Source organism: Erpetoichthys calabaricus, chromosome 14, assembly GCF_900747795.2.
Source record: "Erpetoichthys calabaricus chromosome 14, fErpCal1.3, whole genome shotgun sequence".
In the NCBI taxonomy this organism is placed as follows: Eukaryota; Metazoa; Chordata; class Cladistia; order Polypteriformes; family Polypteridae; genus Erpetoichthys; species Erpetoichthys calabaricus.
In genome coordinates this window covers 5,519,194-5,535,755 of record NC_041407.2, presented here as the reverse complement: position 1 = coordinate 5,535,755, position 16,562 = coordinate 5,519,194, and the positions used below count along the sequence as shown (strand labels likewise).

The 16,562-nt window shown below is 45.8% G+C and overlaps 1 protein-coding gene across 1 annotated transcript in view; it reads right to left on the bottom strand.

Moving 5' to 3' along the window:
* slc25a10a (solute carrier family 25 member 10a) overlaps nucleotides 1–12,281 on the bottom strand; it is a 67,086-nt gene extending 54,805 nt beyond the window's left edge. The window contains exon 1 of the mRNA XM_028818369.2: nucleotides 11,851–12,281. Within this exon, the coding sequence (XP_028674202.1) occupies nucleotides 11,851–11,940 (90 nt within the window). The 5' untranslated portion in view covers nucleotides 11,941–12,281. The remainder of the gene's footprint in view (nucleotides 1–11,850) is intronic.
* Between the last annotated feature and the right edge of the window lie 4,281 nt (nucleotides 12,282–16,562).

Genomic DNA, 16,562 nt, shown 5'->3' with positions numbered 1-16,562 from the left:
ATTTGAGGTCTTAACGTTTTAAATGTGTTTGCAACTTTTCCATTCATTTTTAGCACATTGGTGAAACTTTTATTTTTCCTCTGAATCTACACCAGAAATGAATTTCAGCCAGGAAATCAAATCAATGTGGACATCATCCACCCCTACATCTCTGCCATGGTTACTGTGAGGGGACGTCGTAGTATGGCTGCAATTCTAAAAAGAACAGTGGAAATGCATGCCACCTGGAATAATTCCACATTAACCCCCCCCCCAGTATACTTAAAAAAATAATATGAGGGCCATCTTTGCATGTACATGTAGATAAGTGTCACTTCCCACAGCCTGTGATGTCACTCACCTGTAAGTGCGGGCACCAGCATAGATTTTTTTTTCCCCCAGCATGCACATGTTAAATATAGAGACACACACTGGGCAGGTCACCTTCAAGTCCGTGGTGTCACAGGGTGGGTCACCTTCATGTCCGTGGTGTCACAGGGTGGGTCACTGTCACGTCCGTGGTGTCACAGGGCGGGTCACCTTCACGTCCGTGGTGTCACAGGGTGGGTCACTGTCACGTCCGTGGTGTCACAGGATGGGTCACCTTCACGTCCGTGGTGTCACAGGGCAGGTCACATTCACGTCCGTGGTGTCACAGGGCGGGTCACCTTCACGTCCGTGGTGTCACAGAGACGCACACACAGGGTCTGGTGGCCTTTACATTTAGGGGTTTAGAGGTCGGTTACTAGGGTGTGGTACCGTGTTGGCCATTATGGATGCAATGAGAAGTCAAGCAAAATAACACTTTTTGCTGGCTAACTAAAAAGATGAGAGGTTTAAATTTAGGGGTTCACCTCTGGCGGTTTCCTGCTTACCTTTTCCGCCATTTTAGGTCATTTGTTGCATTTCAGCCAATTACATTTGAAGAAAAAAAAAAAACTGAACACCCGGGGTGCACCGGCCACCCCAACCCGACACAGACACCAGTTCTGTCCAATCAAGTCCTTTATTCAGGGAGGGACCCCGGCCCCCGGAGCAGTATCCAAGGACTGACACCCACAGCCACAAGCAGGACACAACACACTCAGCCTCCTTCTCCACGCCTCATAAGTAATCTTTGTCCCTCTTCCTCCCGGAGTAGTGGTGGCAGTTGGCTCCTTTTCCAGGTGCTCGAGGACCCTCTTCCGGCAGCACTTCTGGGTACCACACAGGGCTCAACAGTACCTGCAGCACCCCCGGTGGGGAGTCTGAGGCACTGCTGCAACCCAGGGGGGGTGCCATCTATCGCTCCGGGGGGAGGCAATGCTCCGAACATGTTCTCTCCCCCAGTCCTTCCAGTATAGGGACTTCCTGCTACAACTGGAAAGACAGAGGTGTTCTAAAACTTTTGACCGGTAGTGTAGTCCATCTAGCACGTTAAAAGCCCACCAACCTTGACTTTGGTCTCCATCGAGAGCTTCTGTCGTGACATGCGTAACGCAACTCATGAATGGAAGTGCGGGTTACCTAAGCTATGAAGATGGGCTTTGGGTCCTTCTCAGCACAAGCAGTGTGACGTGGCTGACAGGGAAAGCACATTTGTGTGGGCACCCCGAGTGCAACAGGATAAAAAAAAAAAAAAAGAATTGGCGGTGTGGGCTTCCTCCACCCCCACGTCACTGGGCTTCAGGTGTTTCACACACCCCTGAAGTGGAGTGGCAGACACAAGAAGACGACGGCGATGTGAGCAGGTGGCATGTCTGTCAGGAAATAATCTGCGGCAACACTGGATGGTAGAGCAGGACACTGCAGCAGCAATTCCAGCCTCAGCCAGGGGAGCCACGCCAGCCTCAGCCAGGGGAGTTGGAGTTGAGTTCTCACTTGGAAGGAGTCGAGGAAGACAGAGAGAAGAGAGTTACATTTGTGTTTGGAATTCATCAAGAAATCCATTTAAAGGCCTTCAGTTAAAACAAACCCGAGACTTGGGTCTGTGAGGTTGTGTCTGCGGTTTGGCGCCCCTTACAGGTCACAACTGAGGATTCGATTTGCACCAACTTCAATCCAATCAAAATTCAATGCAATGAGCAGAAACCCCAAGGAAGCAAGAGTGTAAGACAAAGAAAGGGCAGAAACTCCCATCTGCAACTGCCGCTTCACCAGACAACCAGCAGCAGGCGCAATCGCACAAACACCTACAGTGTGCCTCTATGCAATACGTGCCAATTTAAAGATGCCATTCAGAGTGGCACGCCCATCTCTGGAATGTGAGGAGACACTGGAGGAGTAAACCCAAAATGACCCCAAAGAGAGCCGGAGAGAGAGTTAGAGAGGGTGAGCGGGCAGGGCAGGGAGCGGAGAAACTCCTAATTCACTGTGAGTCAGCAAATCGGCAAGCAGCACCAAACACCCTGCAGGAAGTTCATGAAGAAATCCTGTTGTAATGTGAAGAAGGATGACCAGCGGCTCTTTGGAATGTTATTGAAAAGCAAATGTCATTAAATGTTAAATAGTCCTTTTTTTCTTCTATTTTATGGCATTTCACAAAGCTAAACAGAGACGGATTTAATGTCCTTTTAAACCAAGAGGTTAATTACACAGGCTGAGTATAAAGACACACACACACACACACACACACACAGAGTGCGCAATTCATATTTGTTTGATGTATTTTACTAGCTGAGTGCTCTAATGTAGGTGTGGAATGGGTTAAAGAAAGTAAGCAGAGGTTTATGGACTTTTCAACTGGTGACCCTGTCATTATTTCCTGACATCCCACCCATCATCCACACTGCCCCTCTATCAATGTCTCTGCTCTTGTGAGTCCAGAACTTGTTCTTTTAAGGTCCGATTGGGTTATGACCATGAATGATGCCATGTCTGACCCGCCCTCTTAGTTTAACATTGACAGTTCGCAGAGCTTAAAATTATGAAGAAAAGCCCACAAAGTAGGAGATAAACAACAACCCCTTGATTTTTCTTTGTGTTGTGCTGTGCCTCCACTCTCGAGCGAGCCTCACGCAGCACCACCTGTAAAAGCGCACGATGCTCTACTGTATCTGACAGTAGAGAGAAGCAGCATAGGTGGCATTAAGCTCCGGTCTTTGTGTCTGCTAGTTTGGTTTCAGTCTGTTCGGATGTTTCACTTACTCTGAGCCAGCAGGTGGCACACTGTAGCACACATACCAAAAAAAAAAAAAAAAAAAACACTCACTGGGACCCCCAGGTCAAAATTTTGGGATCAAAAGTATTGTACCTTGTCTGTATGGTCATAGAGAGCAACTATGCAAAATTTGCACCCAGTTGCTCAAAGGGTGTAGGATTGTATAAGAAACATATTTATCTCTATTTTATATATACTGTACATTCACACACATAATATATTATATTACACACTCGCATATATACATACAGATACATACACATATAAATACTTATACACACAATATATATTACATTACACACTCACATATATACACACACACGCATAATATATATATGTACACACATACACACACACACATATACATACACATATTAAATTAGACACGTACATATATACATACACACACATATATATATATATATATATATATATATATATATGCGCTGTGGACCACCAGGGGCCATATCGCTCCCCAAACCCCAACACAGAAGTTCAACATAGCAGATGTCCTATTCTTCAGTGGGGAAGAGTTTTCCGTTGCCCCCCCATATATATATATATATATATGTATGTACGTTATAATGGCACGGTGGCGCAGTGGTAGCACTGCTGCCTCGCAGTTAGGAGACCTGGGTTCGCTTCCCAGGTCCTCCCTGTGTGGAGTTTGCATGTTCTCCCTGTGTCTGCGTGGGTTTCCTCCGGGCGCTCCGGTTTCCTCCCACAGTCCAAAGACATGCAGGTTAGGTGGATTGGCGATTCTAAATTGGCCCTAGTGTGTGCTTGGTGTGTGGGTGTGTTTGTGTGTGTCCTGTGGTGGGTTGGCACCCTGCCCAGGATTGGTTCCTGCCTTGCGCCCTGTGTTGGCTGGGATTGGCTCCAGCAGTCCCCCGTGACCCTGTAGTTAGGATTCAGCGGGTTGGAAAATGGATGGATATTATATATACACACACATTATTACCCAAATGTTTTGCTGTGGCCCTCAGCTGTAAGTCCAAATGGCCTCAACTCAGTCAGCCATAAATGAGCACATAACCGAATATATAAGATGCTACTGGTTGTGTCCGCCTGTCATGTCATTACTTGCGAACCACTAGGGCTAGAGCCTTGATCTTGGTCTGAATTGAAAACTTAACCTGATATAAACTGATATGCGTTGCTGAAGCAAAAAATGTGTCTGGCAGCAAGTTCTGCAAAGTGATCAGAGAGACTGATGCCTTTCCTGTGACAAATGGCATAAACTGACCACAGTGACAAGGCAGAAAGAAAAAGACGAGCTGTGACATCTGCTGAGCATGAAGCAAACTGCAGAAGCTTACTATGTAATAGAAGGAAGAAGAAGAAAAAGAAGAAGAATGGCGGCCCCAGCATAAGCTTATATGGTACAGCAAACTGGTAAAGCAGCAACCTTGATCTTGGGAGGACTGGAAAGAAAAAAAAATGTAGAATTAAATAAAGAGACACTGGGGAGGTTGGCATCCCGAGCTTTGATTCTTCATTAGTCACAAGAAAAATCAGTGTGGGTGATACACCATCTCAGGGAAGTGCCCTTCTGAAATAAACAATTAGAAATCTTCAAATGAAATAACTGAAAAAGCCTCTGCCCGTCTAATGAAGGAGTAACATGCTCAGCTGAACCCACGCAGGGTGGGCATTTTGGAGACCCGGCCCGGGTTCAGCTGAGCGGGCCGCTCCTTTGTTAGCTGGGCAGCTCCTGCAGATGGACGCCTCAGCTGCTCGTTGATGGCACGTCAGGAAGTTCCTGTTTCAGGTGACTCAGCAAGTCGGCCGCACCACAGGCTTTTTGTGAGGAAGCAAAAATCTGAACGCCAATTGTGTTTACCGAGGGCTCCCGCGCCATCCTCAGGCAGACCGGAAATGTGGAAAGATAAGGGGCTGGGATATGACATGACTGAACCTTCTGTCGTCTCCTTGCTGCCAAGCCAGCATTACACAGCATTTCTTTCACCTTAGAAACTGGAATTGCAAACGTATTTTTTGGCTGACAACCAAGCACAGACGTAGCGAAACAAAACCAAATCAGAAAAGACAGGACACGCATCCACTTATAGAGACTTATTGGGCTGCCGCCTTTACCCAAGGCAACTTAGAACACTCGAGACACAACTGGTTCCATTTCTTTTGGTTTCCCAATTGGTGCCCAGGCAGGTCACGTGACTTGCTCAGGGTCACACAATGGTGTCAGCAGTGGGATGTGAAGTCCAAAGCCTTCATCGAGTACGCCACACTGCCTGCCACTACATCCACTTCTGGGGGGGATCGGCTCAGGCTCTCCATGACCCCGAATTAAAAAAACGGCTGCAGGAAATGAATGGGATTGATTAACTGAGGTGGCACATTGGTCAGCACTGCTGTCTCACACCTAAAGGGGTCCTGGGTTTGAATGCTGGTCTGTGTGAACTGTGAATGTTCTCCTCATGTCTCTGTGGTCCTCCTAAGGACAATGGGGTATTAGGTGAACTGGTCACTCGAAATTTTCTCATTGGGCGACATTTAACTGGCATGCCACCCGAGGAAGGTTTTAGTCCTTGTGCCTGATGATGCCAAGGTCTCAACAACCCTTCAGAGCTTTATAAAAATCCACCCTCACTCACACCAACCCTGGACGAGACAGCGGTCCACGCAGGGCAAACACATCCACTCTGTTCAGGTCACCATTCAAACCGTTTCCATGGGGTGCACTTACTTTTTCACACATCTGTTTAAAAAGTGCTGCAGTTCCTATACCCGTTCACCCCATGGAAGTCTACACCAAAGGCTCACGTCCCTTTGTTTCGTTACAATGCCAGTCAGCTTTGGCGGAGAGCCACACAAACAGCAATGGCGTCACCGTCCAAACGCCATACCAGAGGACGCATACTTCACACTTCCATGCCAAATCCTGCAGTCAGGTGGCTCAAGAATTTTTAAACAAGAGTTTTTAAAAAATTCCCAAAAAAAAAATTTTTAAAACATATGCCACACGAGGCCCGGGCACACCTGCCATGCCCTTTAGTGGCCACTTGGCAGAAGCTTCTTGTCTGTGCTTTGCATGTCATTAAAGTGTCTCTGTATTCAAGCAGAACATGGGCTGCTTTCTAATCTGAATTATCCTCGCGGGCATCCGTTCAGATAGGACCCGCGGCACACCATCGACCATCACATCTGCAGCTCGCCCCTTTGGAGAAGGCGACAGAGGCGTCCAGGAAGGCCACCACCTGCTAGCTATGACATCAGTCACCGCTAAAGAATGTGATTTGAATTCAGACGCTGGGACCAAATAAGGGTCATGTCTTAAGGTCTGCTCCTCCATTAAGGGCACCAGCATGAGGGCTGCCGAGGAGCAGAAGTTTAATGGACCACCCTGGTGTGGGGAAATCGTTTCGACATTTCATAGCCCACATCAGCCGAACTGAAACCAAACCAGGGTGGCAGGGCAGGGTGTAACAACGCTGCCTTAAAGAGAGAAGTCTGCCATTTTTCAAGTCAAATTGGCCCTAGTGTGTGCTTGGTGTGTGGGTGTGTTTGTGTGTGTCCTGCGGTGGGTTGGCACCCTGCCCAGGATTGGTTCCTGCCTTGTGCCCTGTGTTGGCTGGGATTGGCTCCAGCAGACCCCCATGACCCTGTGATCAGATTCAGCGGGTTGGAAAATGGATGGATGGATAGTGTGAACATGTCTATTATTTTGACGCAGTTTTGCAGCCGGGAAAAATTATATGGGTGGCTGCCCCAAACCTTTACCATGTCTTATGGTTGTTTTTGTGACACCCCCCAATGACTTTTTTCTTTACCCGAAGATAAAGGAAATATTGAAAGGAAGACATTTTGCATGACATTCATGACGTCAAAGCGTAATACGACGACAGCTGTGACGGCCATTCCAGGAAGAGAGTTCCAAAATGGCTTTGAAGGGCAGACATGGTGCTGGCATCAGTGCTTACCTTCCCAAGGGGAGAACTTCGAAGGTGATATTCAGCAATGAGGTACATAGCCCTTTTTCTCGGATGAGTTTGCGAACTTAATTGTCAGACCTCGTGCAAATATACACTGAAATGGACACGCATATAAACTTGGCAGGACAGCAGAGTGACGCAGTGGTAGTGCTGCTGCCTCACAATAAGGAGGCCAAGGGTTGGTGTTCCCTGCGTGTTGATGGCATGTTCTCCCTGTGCCCTTGTGGGTTGACTCCCACAGAGCAAAGACATGCTAGTTAGGCGAGTAAAATCGGCCCCACGGCGTGTGTGTGTGTTCACCCTGTGACGGACTACCCAGAGATTTTTCCTGACTTGCACCCAACAGGGCCATCTGATTGGTCAGTTTGGCTTTGATGTATGCAAATGAAAGAGGAAGAGCAAGTGTGAGACACACAAGAAGGAGTGATAGACGGGAAGCACAAAAGCAGACAGGAGGAATAGAAAGGCAATAATGGCAGAGTCTGAGAAGCAGGCCTCAGGGGAACGTACTTGAGAAAGGGAGCGCCAGTCAAGAGAGACTCAGACGCACACACAGACACCAGGGAAAGGCGGGTCAAGGCAAGAGATAGCAAATATCGTCAAATGACTCGATTACCTGTCATTCAGCTGGCAGCATGGCTGATGTATACAGACAACATCGCTCTGTCGATCCCCAACTGACTCAATGACCAGACATTCCTGACTATTTGAAGATAATAGGGGGCTTCACCCCCTGCTCACTTCGCTCGCCAACCCCCTTGCCTGCGCTACGCACCAGTCACTTCACGTCTCTGTCGCTCGCGTATGTGGATTTCACTTTTAATTCACACAGATAGGCCTCTTCATTGGGAAGAAACACTACTTTTCCCTGATGGCAACACGAATTAGTCGATCTACAAGTCTCCGACTTAAAGTTTAAAGCCAAACAATATCTACATACTTCTGTCATATCACCTGTGTCCATATATTCGATCGATTTTTGCTTTTACCTTTTCGTCAATATCGCATTGAATTTTGATTCCGTGTTTGGAATTCCATCGTGACAACACAACGTATAGATGCCCGTGAGTAAATATCGTTTTTTTTCTCTCTACATGAACTGTGTCTGTCAATAGCATTAACACAAATGAGGAATGATTGAACCGTGGGCGTGGTTGTAAATGTTTTAGATGTGGACGGGACTTTTCCAAATCTCCTTGCATAAGCTCTTGTCTTGCGGGGCTTGAAATTTTCACCAAACAACCAATGTTTTAATTCTCGTGGATACACCTCTTCATTGGGAAGAAACACTACTTTTCCCTGATGGCAACACAAATTAGATGACCTACAAGTCTCCGACTTAAAGTTTAAATCTGAACAATATCATCGATCTCTTTTCGCTGTTCATCGAGTAATAATTTCTATTTGTTTGAGCTAATGCAATCTTTCCGGTATCCTTCAATAAGGGCGCGCACAAAAAGGCGAGCTTCAAAAGGGCGACCTCAATTGAGCGTGGCGAATAAAGGCGTTCGTAGATAATTTAGATAATAATAAAATATCTACGTGGCATTGCACATAATCTACAGCTTCAAGTGTAACACAACAATGAGTAAGAGTAGAAAACAACGAAATATAGAGAGCTTTAGAAATAGTTCGTTAGAAGTTCATGCATTAATTAATTGGATGTTTTAATATTCTTGCTTTTGCCTTTTTATACGTTCAATCATTGCCTTTATCTAATAAATTTTCTGTAATAATTTTGTTGCGTTTGCCTTTATTCGCTGCGCCCAATTGAGGTCGCCCTTTTGAAGCTCGCCTTTTTATGCGTGCCCTTATTGAATAGAACCATCTTTCCTATTCTTTTTTTGAATCTTTCGAATTATTGTACTTCCATTATCTCTAACCTGCTCTGCATGTGTATCGCACCAACATTTTGGAATTCTTTACAATACTCTACTTTGTCATCTACTCTTTGTCTTTTATTTCCGTATTTAAATCTCTTGGCACAAAGTCTCGTCTCGCGGGATGTGAAAATGTCTCTCTGAGAAAGTCACGTCTCGTCTCCTTACGAGATTTACTTTTATAATGGAGAGAAAATAAGAAGTAAAAGTCGACCTCACCAAAGGGTTCATTTAAACGTGCAAAAACAAAAAAAAGGAAAAGAAAACCACACTGACATTTCTCAATTAACAGAAGGAAAAAGATCTGTGTCAGACTGCAGCAGTTGCACAACTGCAAGTCAGTGAGATTGTGGCTCGAGTTCCGCCTGTATGATTACTTTTTAATCGCAATCTTACTTATGTTTCATATTTAAAAATGTATGCAGAAGAATAAAGATCAACACAATATGATGTTAAAAATCAAAACATACGCAGTATTACGCCTACAAGAACTTGCAGATACACACAGATTTAACACCAAGTACCCTAAAATTGTATTTTTTGAATGGTGGCTCTGAGGTTAAGGATCTGCGCTGGTATCTGGAAGGTTGGCGCTTTTAACTCCTGTTCCTGCCAACGGAGTTCCCACTCTTTGAGGCCCTTAACCTGCGATTGCTCCAGGACAATGACTGACCCAAAGGGGTATGCGAAAACTAACAAATTCCTAATAGAAGAAATTGTACGAGGCAAAATAAAGAACAAAAACAGAAGAATAATTCAGCTTTTCGTTTTCATTTTGGGCAGGTATGGCAGTGCAGTGGTAGAGCTGCTGCCTTGCCGGGTCCTCCCTATGTGAAGTTTGCCGTCGTGTCTAAGTGGGTTTCCTCTCCCAGTCCAAAGTCATGCAGGTCAGGTGACTTGCTGACATTAATTTGGGGCTAGCGTTTGTGTTTGGCGCGTGTGTTCTGGCACCCCGTCCAGGGTCTGTTCCTGCCTTGCACTCTATGTTGGCCAGGATTGGCTCCAGCAGCCCCCCATGATCCCTCTGGATTAAGCGGGTTGGAAAATGACACACAACATTTTGATTTTCCTCTTTTCTTCCTGATTCCACCACAGATGTTTTTTTGTGAAACTCGTTCACACTAAACTCCGACATGCCCTTTTGGCAACAGACCTTCCTGCAGCAATAAAACGAGCAGAAACTTGTGCACGACTGACAAGTTTAATTACACGAACTTGACAGAAGACTAGTTTGGAGTAACATTTATAACTAAATATTACAGGAGGCTGCGTATGTGTTTTTTTTTTTTGGCCCCCTCAAGTCATTCTAAACCAAGAAAACAGAAAGCCAATACGATGAAGTAAATCTCCTTTTCTGTTAGCCTCACCACACTCATGAGCCCACCAGAGCAGTGTGGACAGCGACGTGCACAGAGAAAAAGTGTAGCATCTTCAAAGAGGTCAGGACTTCAAGAAGACCCCTGGTGCAGATCTCTTTCAAACCTGGGAGGGGTCTTGTCTGTCACCCCAACCCAAGTCCTCCCTCATCCATATCCTGGATGATCCTCACATACGTCCCTGGTCCTCCTTGCGCTCTCCTGCACCCCCCGAACCGACAGGAGAAAAAGACTGCAGGTCTTGAACTGGACTCCATTGAGGTCCTGTACTGTATACATTACGGGTCAGGAATCATACTGCTGATTTAATCAAAGGCTAAGCTCGCCGGTTAATACCGCTAAGGAAATGTTAGCGGGCTCTAAAGGCAAGAACTACTAAGACATTCAAACAATCCTACTGGAGTCACTCTGGTTAAATAATGTCAGGTTCATCTGTCTTTTCAGAACTCCTCCATCCAATCTAAATTCCATTTATAAGAACTTACTTGATATAAGACTGGACGGGAGTACAATTCTGCTTTAACTTATTGTTTTATGTTTTGTGCTTACCGCTGTACAGAACGTTGTGATGGTGTCATGTAGTATGTATTGTGTTGTTTAATCGTATTTACCTTATTATGTGCATGGATGGAATAACAAGGGAAAGTTCTAGCAACAAAGTTCAAGTTAGTTAGGTCAGGTTAAGGTTATAGATATACTACTGGGGCAGATCTGAAGGGGGGGGGGGGGCAGCATAGAGTTCAAAGTCCGGACAGCACAAGGGGTAGAAGTGGCTGCAGAACCGGTGTGATGGCTTTGATACCTCCATTCTGGTAACGCTACTGCCTCGGAGTAAAGAGATTTGCATTCCGGGTAGCGCTTATGAGAAATATGCTATATAAATGTTAGGAATTATTATTATAATATTTTAATAAAGAGACCCTGGGAAGGGTGGGAGCAATCCTTGACAATGTTGTAGGCATTGGGAATGAAATTCCTGATATTTTAAATAAATAAAAAAAAAAAGACTTGCACACTTGGGATGAAAACCGGCAGTTAGGTCATATAAAGACAGCCACTGGTTTAAAGCATTAGTCGGTAAAACATTTCTGGGATGTGATCTTAAAGCCCACTCGTGACGATCTGACATATCTTAAGACAGTGGAAGGAAGTCGGTCAGGCCCCGGTTGTCGGTCACGATTCGATCTGGTGTTACAAAACAGTAAACCGTCTTTTCCCCAATCATAACAGTGCCAGTTTGATATACTGGTGTAAATGATATCCTACTTTCCCTTATTTTGCAGGATCTCGTAAGCAGCAGCAGGTTTCTGGGCCGGGCGCTTCACGCGCCGCAGTAGCCAGTTCTTAAAAAAAAAAAAAAAAGGTGCAGCGAGGCCCAGTGATGAGCTCGTGCAAAGGGGCCACTGAGACCCTCAACTACAGGACAATCCGAACCGCAGATGACAGGATGAGCCGAGTCACCACGACGGGCCTCCCGACTAAACTCAGTCAGTCACACTTTGCAGAGCTCTCGCCACACGTACCTTGAGCAGGTCGAGCGGATGAGTGCAACATGCCGCCCCGCAAGAAGCTATCCCTCCGAAGTACCACCTCGAGATCCTCTTCTCTGTCATTTCGACGGCCCTTCGTCGCTTTGCTTGGCCAACTTAAATCTGGTGATGCGAATGTTGACTTGAGGTCCTGCCTGGGCTTGGGGAGCCAGCCCGCCCGGTTAACTGTCCTCCTTTTATAATGTCAAAACAGGAGGATTTCTTGGTCACCCGCTACCAGTTAATGTTTAAGCTCCTGCAGGAATGCAACATGTTTGCAGAATGGAGAATTATGACACGACTATCGCTGTAACGACTGCATTTTCGCTCCCACGAGCAGCTGCCACTGCCGCACCGTGAAGAAGTAGAGCGAAGTGCCAGCCAATAGCAGAGTGCAATGGCAGACCGCCCAGTTTTGAAGACCCCGCCTCCTCGAGCTCGCATTTTTATTGGACCGCGGTTATCGCCAAACGTTAAAACGGGAGGACTTTGAGCCCCAAGGGACGCAAAGTTAACGAGTATGGAGAAAGGCGTTTTTTTCACCTCGTCACACGGCCCAAGTTCTTATTTGTCTGTGTCAAGACGTTTTAGTTGGTACATCGTCTTCTTTCGTGTTATCCTCAGTGAACCACCCATGCTTTATTTCGTTCGACGTCGACCTGTAAATGACGACGTCAACATACGCCCCCCCTGTGATTGACACCGCCTTAATCGAATAGTAACGCGATATTCAACGTTAACCGCCCTCTGGCTCTTGTTTGATTGGTCAAGATTCGAACACGCAGCTTCTTGTCTCCACCCCCGCCGTCCCATGTGTTTGACTCGCGTAAACTTGAACTTGCACCTCATTAGAGGAGCGCCAGGCTTTCGTTTTGGCTGTGCTGGCGATTTTTCTTGAAATATCAGGGTGAGGTCATTTATTTAAATGAAAATTCGACGCTTTGTTCTGTAATGTGTTATAGATCATACGCTATATGTTTAAAAGACAACAACAGGGCGACTGGTGCTTTGTACACGAAACATGACGTTCAGTTTTCTAACGATGAGGTTCTGCTTGGCTTGTGACCTTCGATAAAAATAAAATCGACGGTCAGACACACGGAGGAAACAGAAAGCAGGGTCAGCCTCGATGTTCCTCATATCCGTGCAGCTACTCAAGGTTCAAGGTTCTTTATTTGCCATTTGTGCGTAAAAGCAACAGTCAAGGCACATTGGAATTCTTGTGCAGAGCTCTTTCAGAGTCATACATTAAAATATATATATATATAATAAATATGAATTATACCAACACTACACAAAAAAGTGGTAATATCTACACAAAAAATACAATTATATTGCAGATATTGCACACAGTGGCGTATCAAGGTCTGGTGGCACCCGGTGCGGAGTTTAAACTTGTCACCCCCATGTCCACCAAAATATAAAATGAAATTTATTGAGAAAGCAATTTTTTATTCAATTGGTTAAGTAAAGAGGGCATAATGTTAATTATTTTGTAAACAATTTTTTATGAATAAAAAAAAAAAGTAAAATGCCTTTTTATTAATAAGCCAGTTTAATCTACAATGTAAGAAATCTTTTTTCATAGTGATAGTACCTTGTGCATAACTTTATTATTATTATAATACAATTTAATGAAAACTCAATTGTTTACAAGTTTCGTTCTCTAGGTTCTAATCCAACAAACTGTACTTTAACAAGATACTTAGAATCTCTTCTTTCTAACGTTTTGTTCTGCAGATTTTGAAATTGCGTCATCAAAATCGAGACCTTCAGCTACACTCTTTTCAATTGACAAAATGGCTAAGCTGGAGAGTCGTGCTTGGTTCACAGTGGATCTGAGATCATTCTTAATTAGTTTGAGTTTCGAAAAACTCCTCTCACATGATGCAACAGAAACACATAAAGTTAAGAAGAATCTTAATGCTAAAGTGAGATTGGGAACAGAGTCTAAAAGTTCATATTCAACCACAAACTCTTAAGAATCTTAAGGAAGTCCAACCAAGAGACTCTTCTTTTGGAACTTTGGTGGCTTTTAGAAATCTTCTTAGGCGTGGAATTTCTGCAAGGATACCATGCACAGAAAGCACGCCAGCAAGATTATGCCAAATCACCAATTAACCAGAATTATGACACATGATTTTGTCGTGTGTCCCGGCTCGTGTATATATAGGGGCCTTAAGGTAGTGGGATGGGGAGGGAGATATTGTCCGTTCGCTCGTAGAACGATCCTAAAGTAAACTTGTTTATGGTCGGTTCTAGAGCGGACAATACCTACCCACCCCACTGTCTAAAACGTTTTGCGCCGACTATATTATTATGATGTTCGGGTTAAAGATATCATCTTGTTGCACAGAACGACTTGGGGCGATGATGTATTTGTGGCAGGGATGAGACAAGGAGTCACAGGACCAGTTGTTTGTTTACTTGAGCACCAGCACAGTTCAAAAGAAACGAGACAGAACACCCCCACCCCCCCACGCACCACACAATAATACTAAATCATTACAGCATCACATCATTCACCCGCAATTTGCTACAATTAGGGATTGTTAAAGCCCATGTAAATTATTTGACATGTTATGTAACAAAAAGGCGCATTAATACAAAAACGGCAATTTTTTTGTCACCCCCTCAGAGCTGGTACCCGGTGCGGACCGCACCCGCCTTCCTACGCCACTGATTGCACAGTTAAAATATTGCACATTTATCACTCGTCATTTACATGACAAGTGAAGTGAGGTAGTGAGGGGTTATTGCACATGTTCAGTAATTTTGTTTTCCCCATCAGTCTGACTGTGGTGGGGAAGAAGCCATTGAAAAACCTTGTTCTGCGAGTGATGATGCTGTCCGCTCTGCTGTGTCTCAGGTTGTACGTACAGCTTTTGTGTCTGAGCAGAGAGTGAGCTGGATGGAGTGAGTCCCTGATAATTCCCTCTGCTCTTTTCCGACAGCGATGTGCGTACATAGAGTCCATGGAAGGAAGTTTTATCCCTATGATCTTCTCCGCAGTCTTTATGACTCTTTGCAAAGCCTTCCTCTCTGCCTGTGTGGTGTTCCCATACCAGACAGTGATGCCTGCGATGAGGATGCTCTCTATCAGTCCTCTGTAGGCCTGGGTGAGAGGGCGATGGTTCAGGCCGGCTTTCCTGAGCAGCCTAATGAAATAAAGCCTTTGGCTGTGGTGTTAAGAGTCCAGCTCAGGTCTGATGTAACCTGCAGTCCCAGGACTCTGTTGCTGTCAGCCCTCTCCACCTCAGTCCCTTTGATTATAAGAGGCAGTAGAGGGGGAGGATTCTTCCTGAAGTCCAGTATTATTTCTTTGGCCTTGTCTGTGTTGAGGATGAGGTTATTCTCCTCTCCGTAGACAAGAATGTTGTTTACCAGGGTCCTGTACCCTGACTCGTTCCCCTATGATGAGCCCCAGGATGGTGGTGTTGTCCTGGGTGGAGACACAGTCATAAGTGTACAGGGTGAAGAGTTTTGGGCTGAGGCATTAGCCCTGTGGGGATCCTGTGCTGACTGTGAGCTCAGCAGACACCCGTCCTCCCATTCTCACCACCTGTGGTCTATCTGTCAGGAAGTCCGGGATCCAGTTACAGGTGGGAGTTGGGACGGCGAGGTCTGTCAGCTTCTCGATCAGTTTGCCTGGGCGGATGGTATTGAAAGCAGAACTGTAGTCCAGGAAGAGCATCCTGGCATACGTTCTGCTACTTTCCAGGTGTTGCAGAGTATGGTGTAGGGCTATTGCTACTGCGCCATCCACTGATCGGTTGGGGCGGTAGGCAAACTGGAGGGGGTCGACAGTGTCCGGGACCATGTGGTTGATGTGCGTGAGAACCAGTTTTTCTAAGCACTTCATGGTGACTGGTGTGAGTGCCACTGGCCTGAAGTCGTTTAGGGTGGATGTGTCCGGTCTTTTGGGGACTGGTATGATGGTGGAGGATTTGAAAATATGGGGGACTACTGCCTGGGATAATGACAGGTTGAAGATGTCAGCATAGACACCAGCTAGTTGTTCCCCACAGGCCTTCATAACTCTAGAAGGAACTCCATCGGGTCCCACAGCCTTGTGGGGGTTCACCTTCTTCAGAGCTTCTTCTACTGGACTGAAAACAGTTAATCTCATGTGTGTGTGTGTCGTCTGTGCCACAGAAAGACAATATAACGCAAATCTAATCAGAAAGATGTCCGCACAGACAGAGCAGACCCCAGTTTACACGGCCAACATTACCAGTCAAGATCACCTGCCGGATGAAACAATGGATGGGTGCAGAGGATGGCACCACCACTCGGAGCGACAGCCGTCACGAAGTGGTTAAGTTCAAACAGCGTGGAGTCAAGTATGAGGTGAGAACGTCAGCTCAGTCACTTCCACTGAATCACCGGTGCCAATTACTACGAGGAAGGGCTCATCTTCTTCTAATTAGGAGATTAGAACAAAAGAAATCAGTGAGGCTCCCAAGTGGCCACAGCGTTGGACAGACAAATAATCCACACCAGCTGGCCACTGTGCGACCCTGAGCAAGTCTCATATACGTCTGGGCGCTGGTGGGTCTCAACGCAGTGCAATTTGTTAGCCGCTTTGTATAAAATGGAAGTGGAAGTGACTGAGCTGACGTTCTCACCTCATACTTGACTCCATGCTGTTTGAACTTAACCACTTTGTGACGGCTGTCACTCCGAGTGGGGGTGTCGTCCCCCGC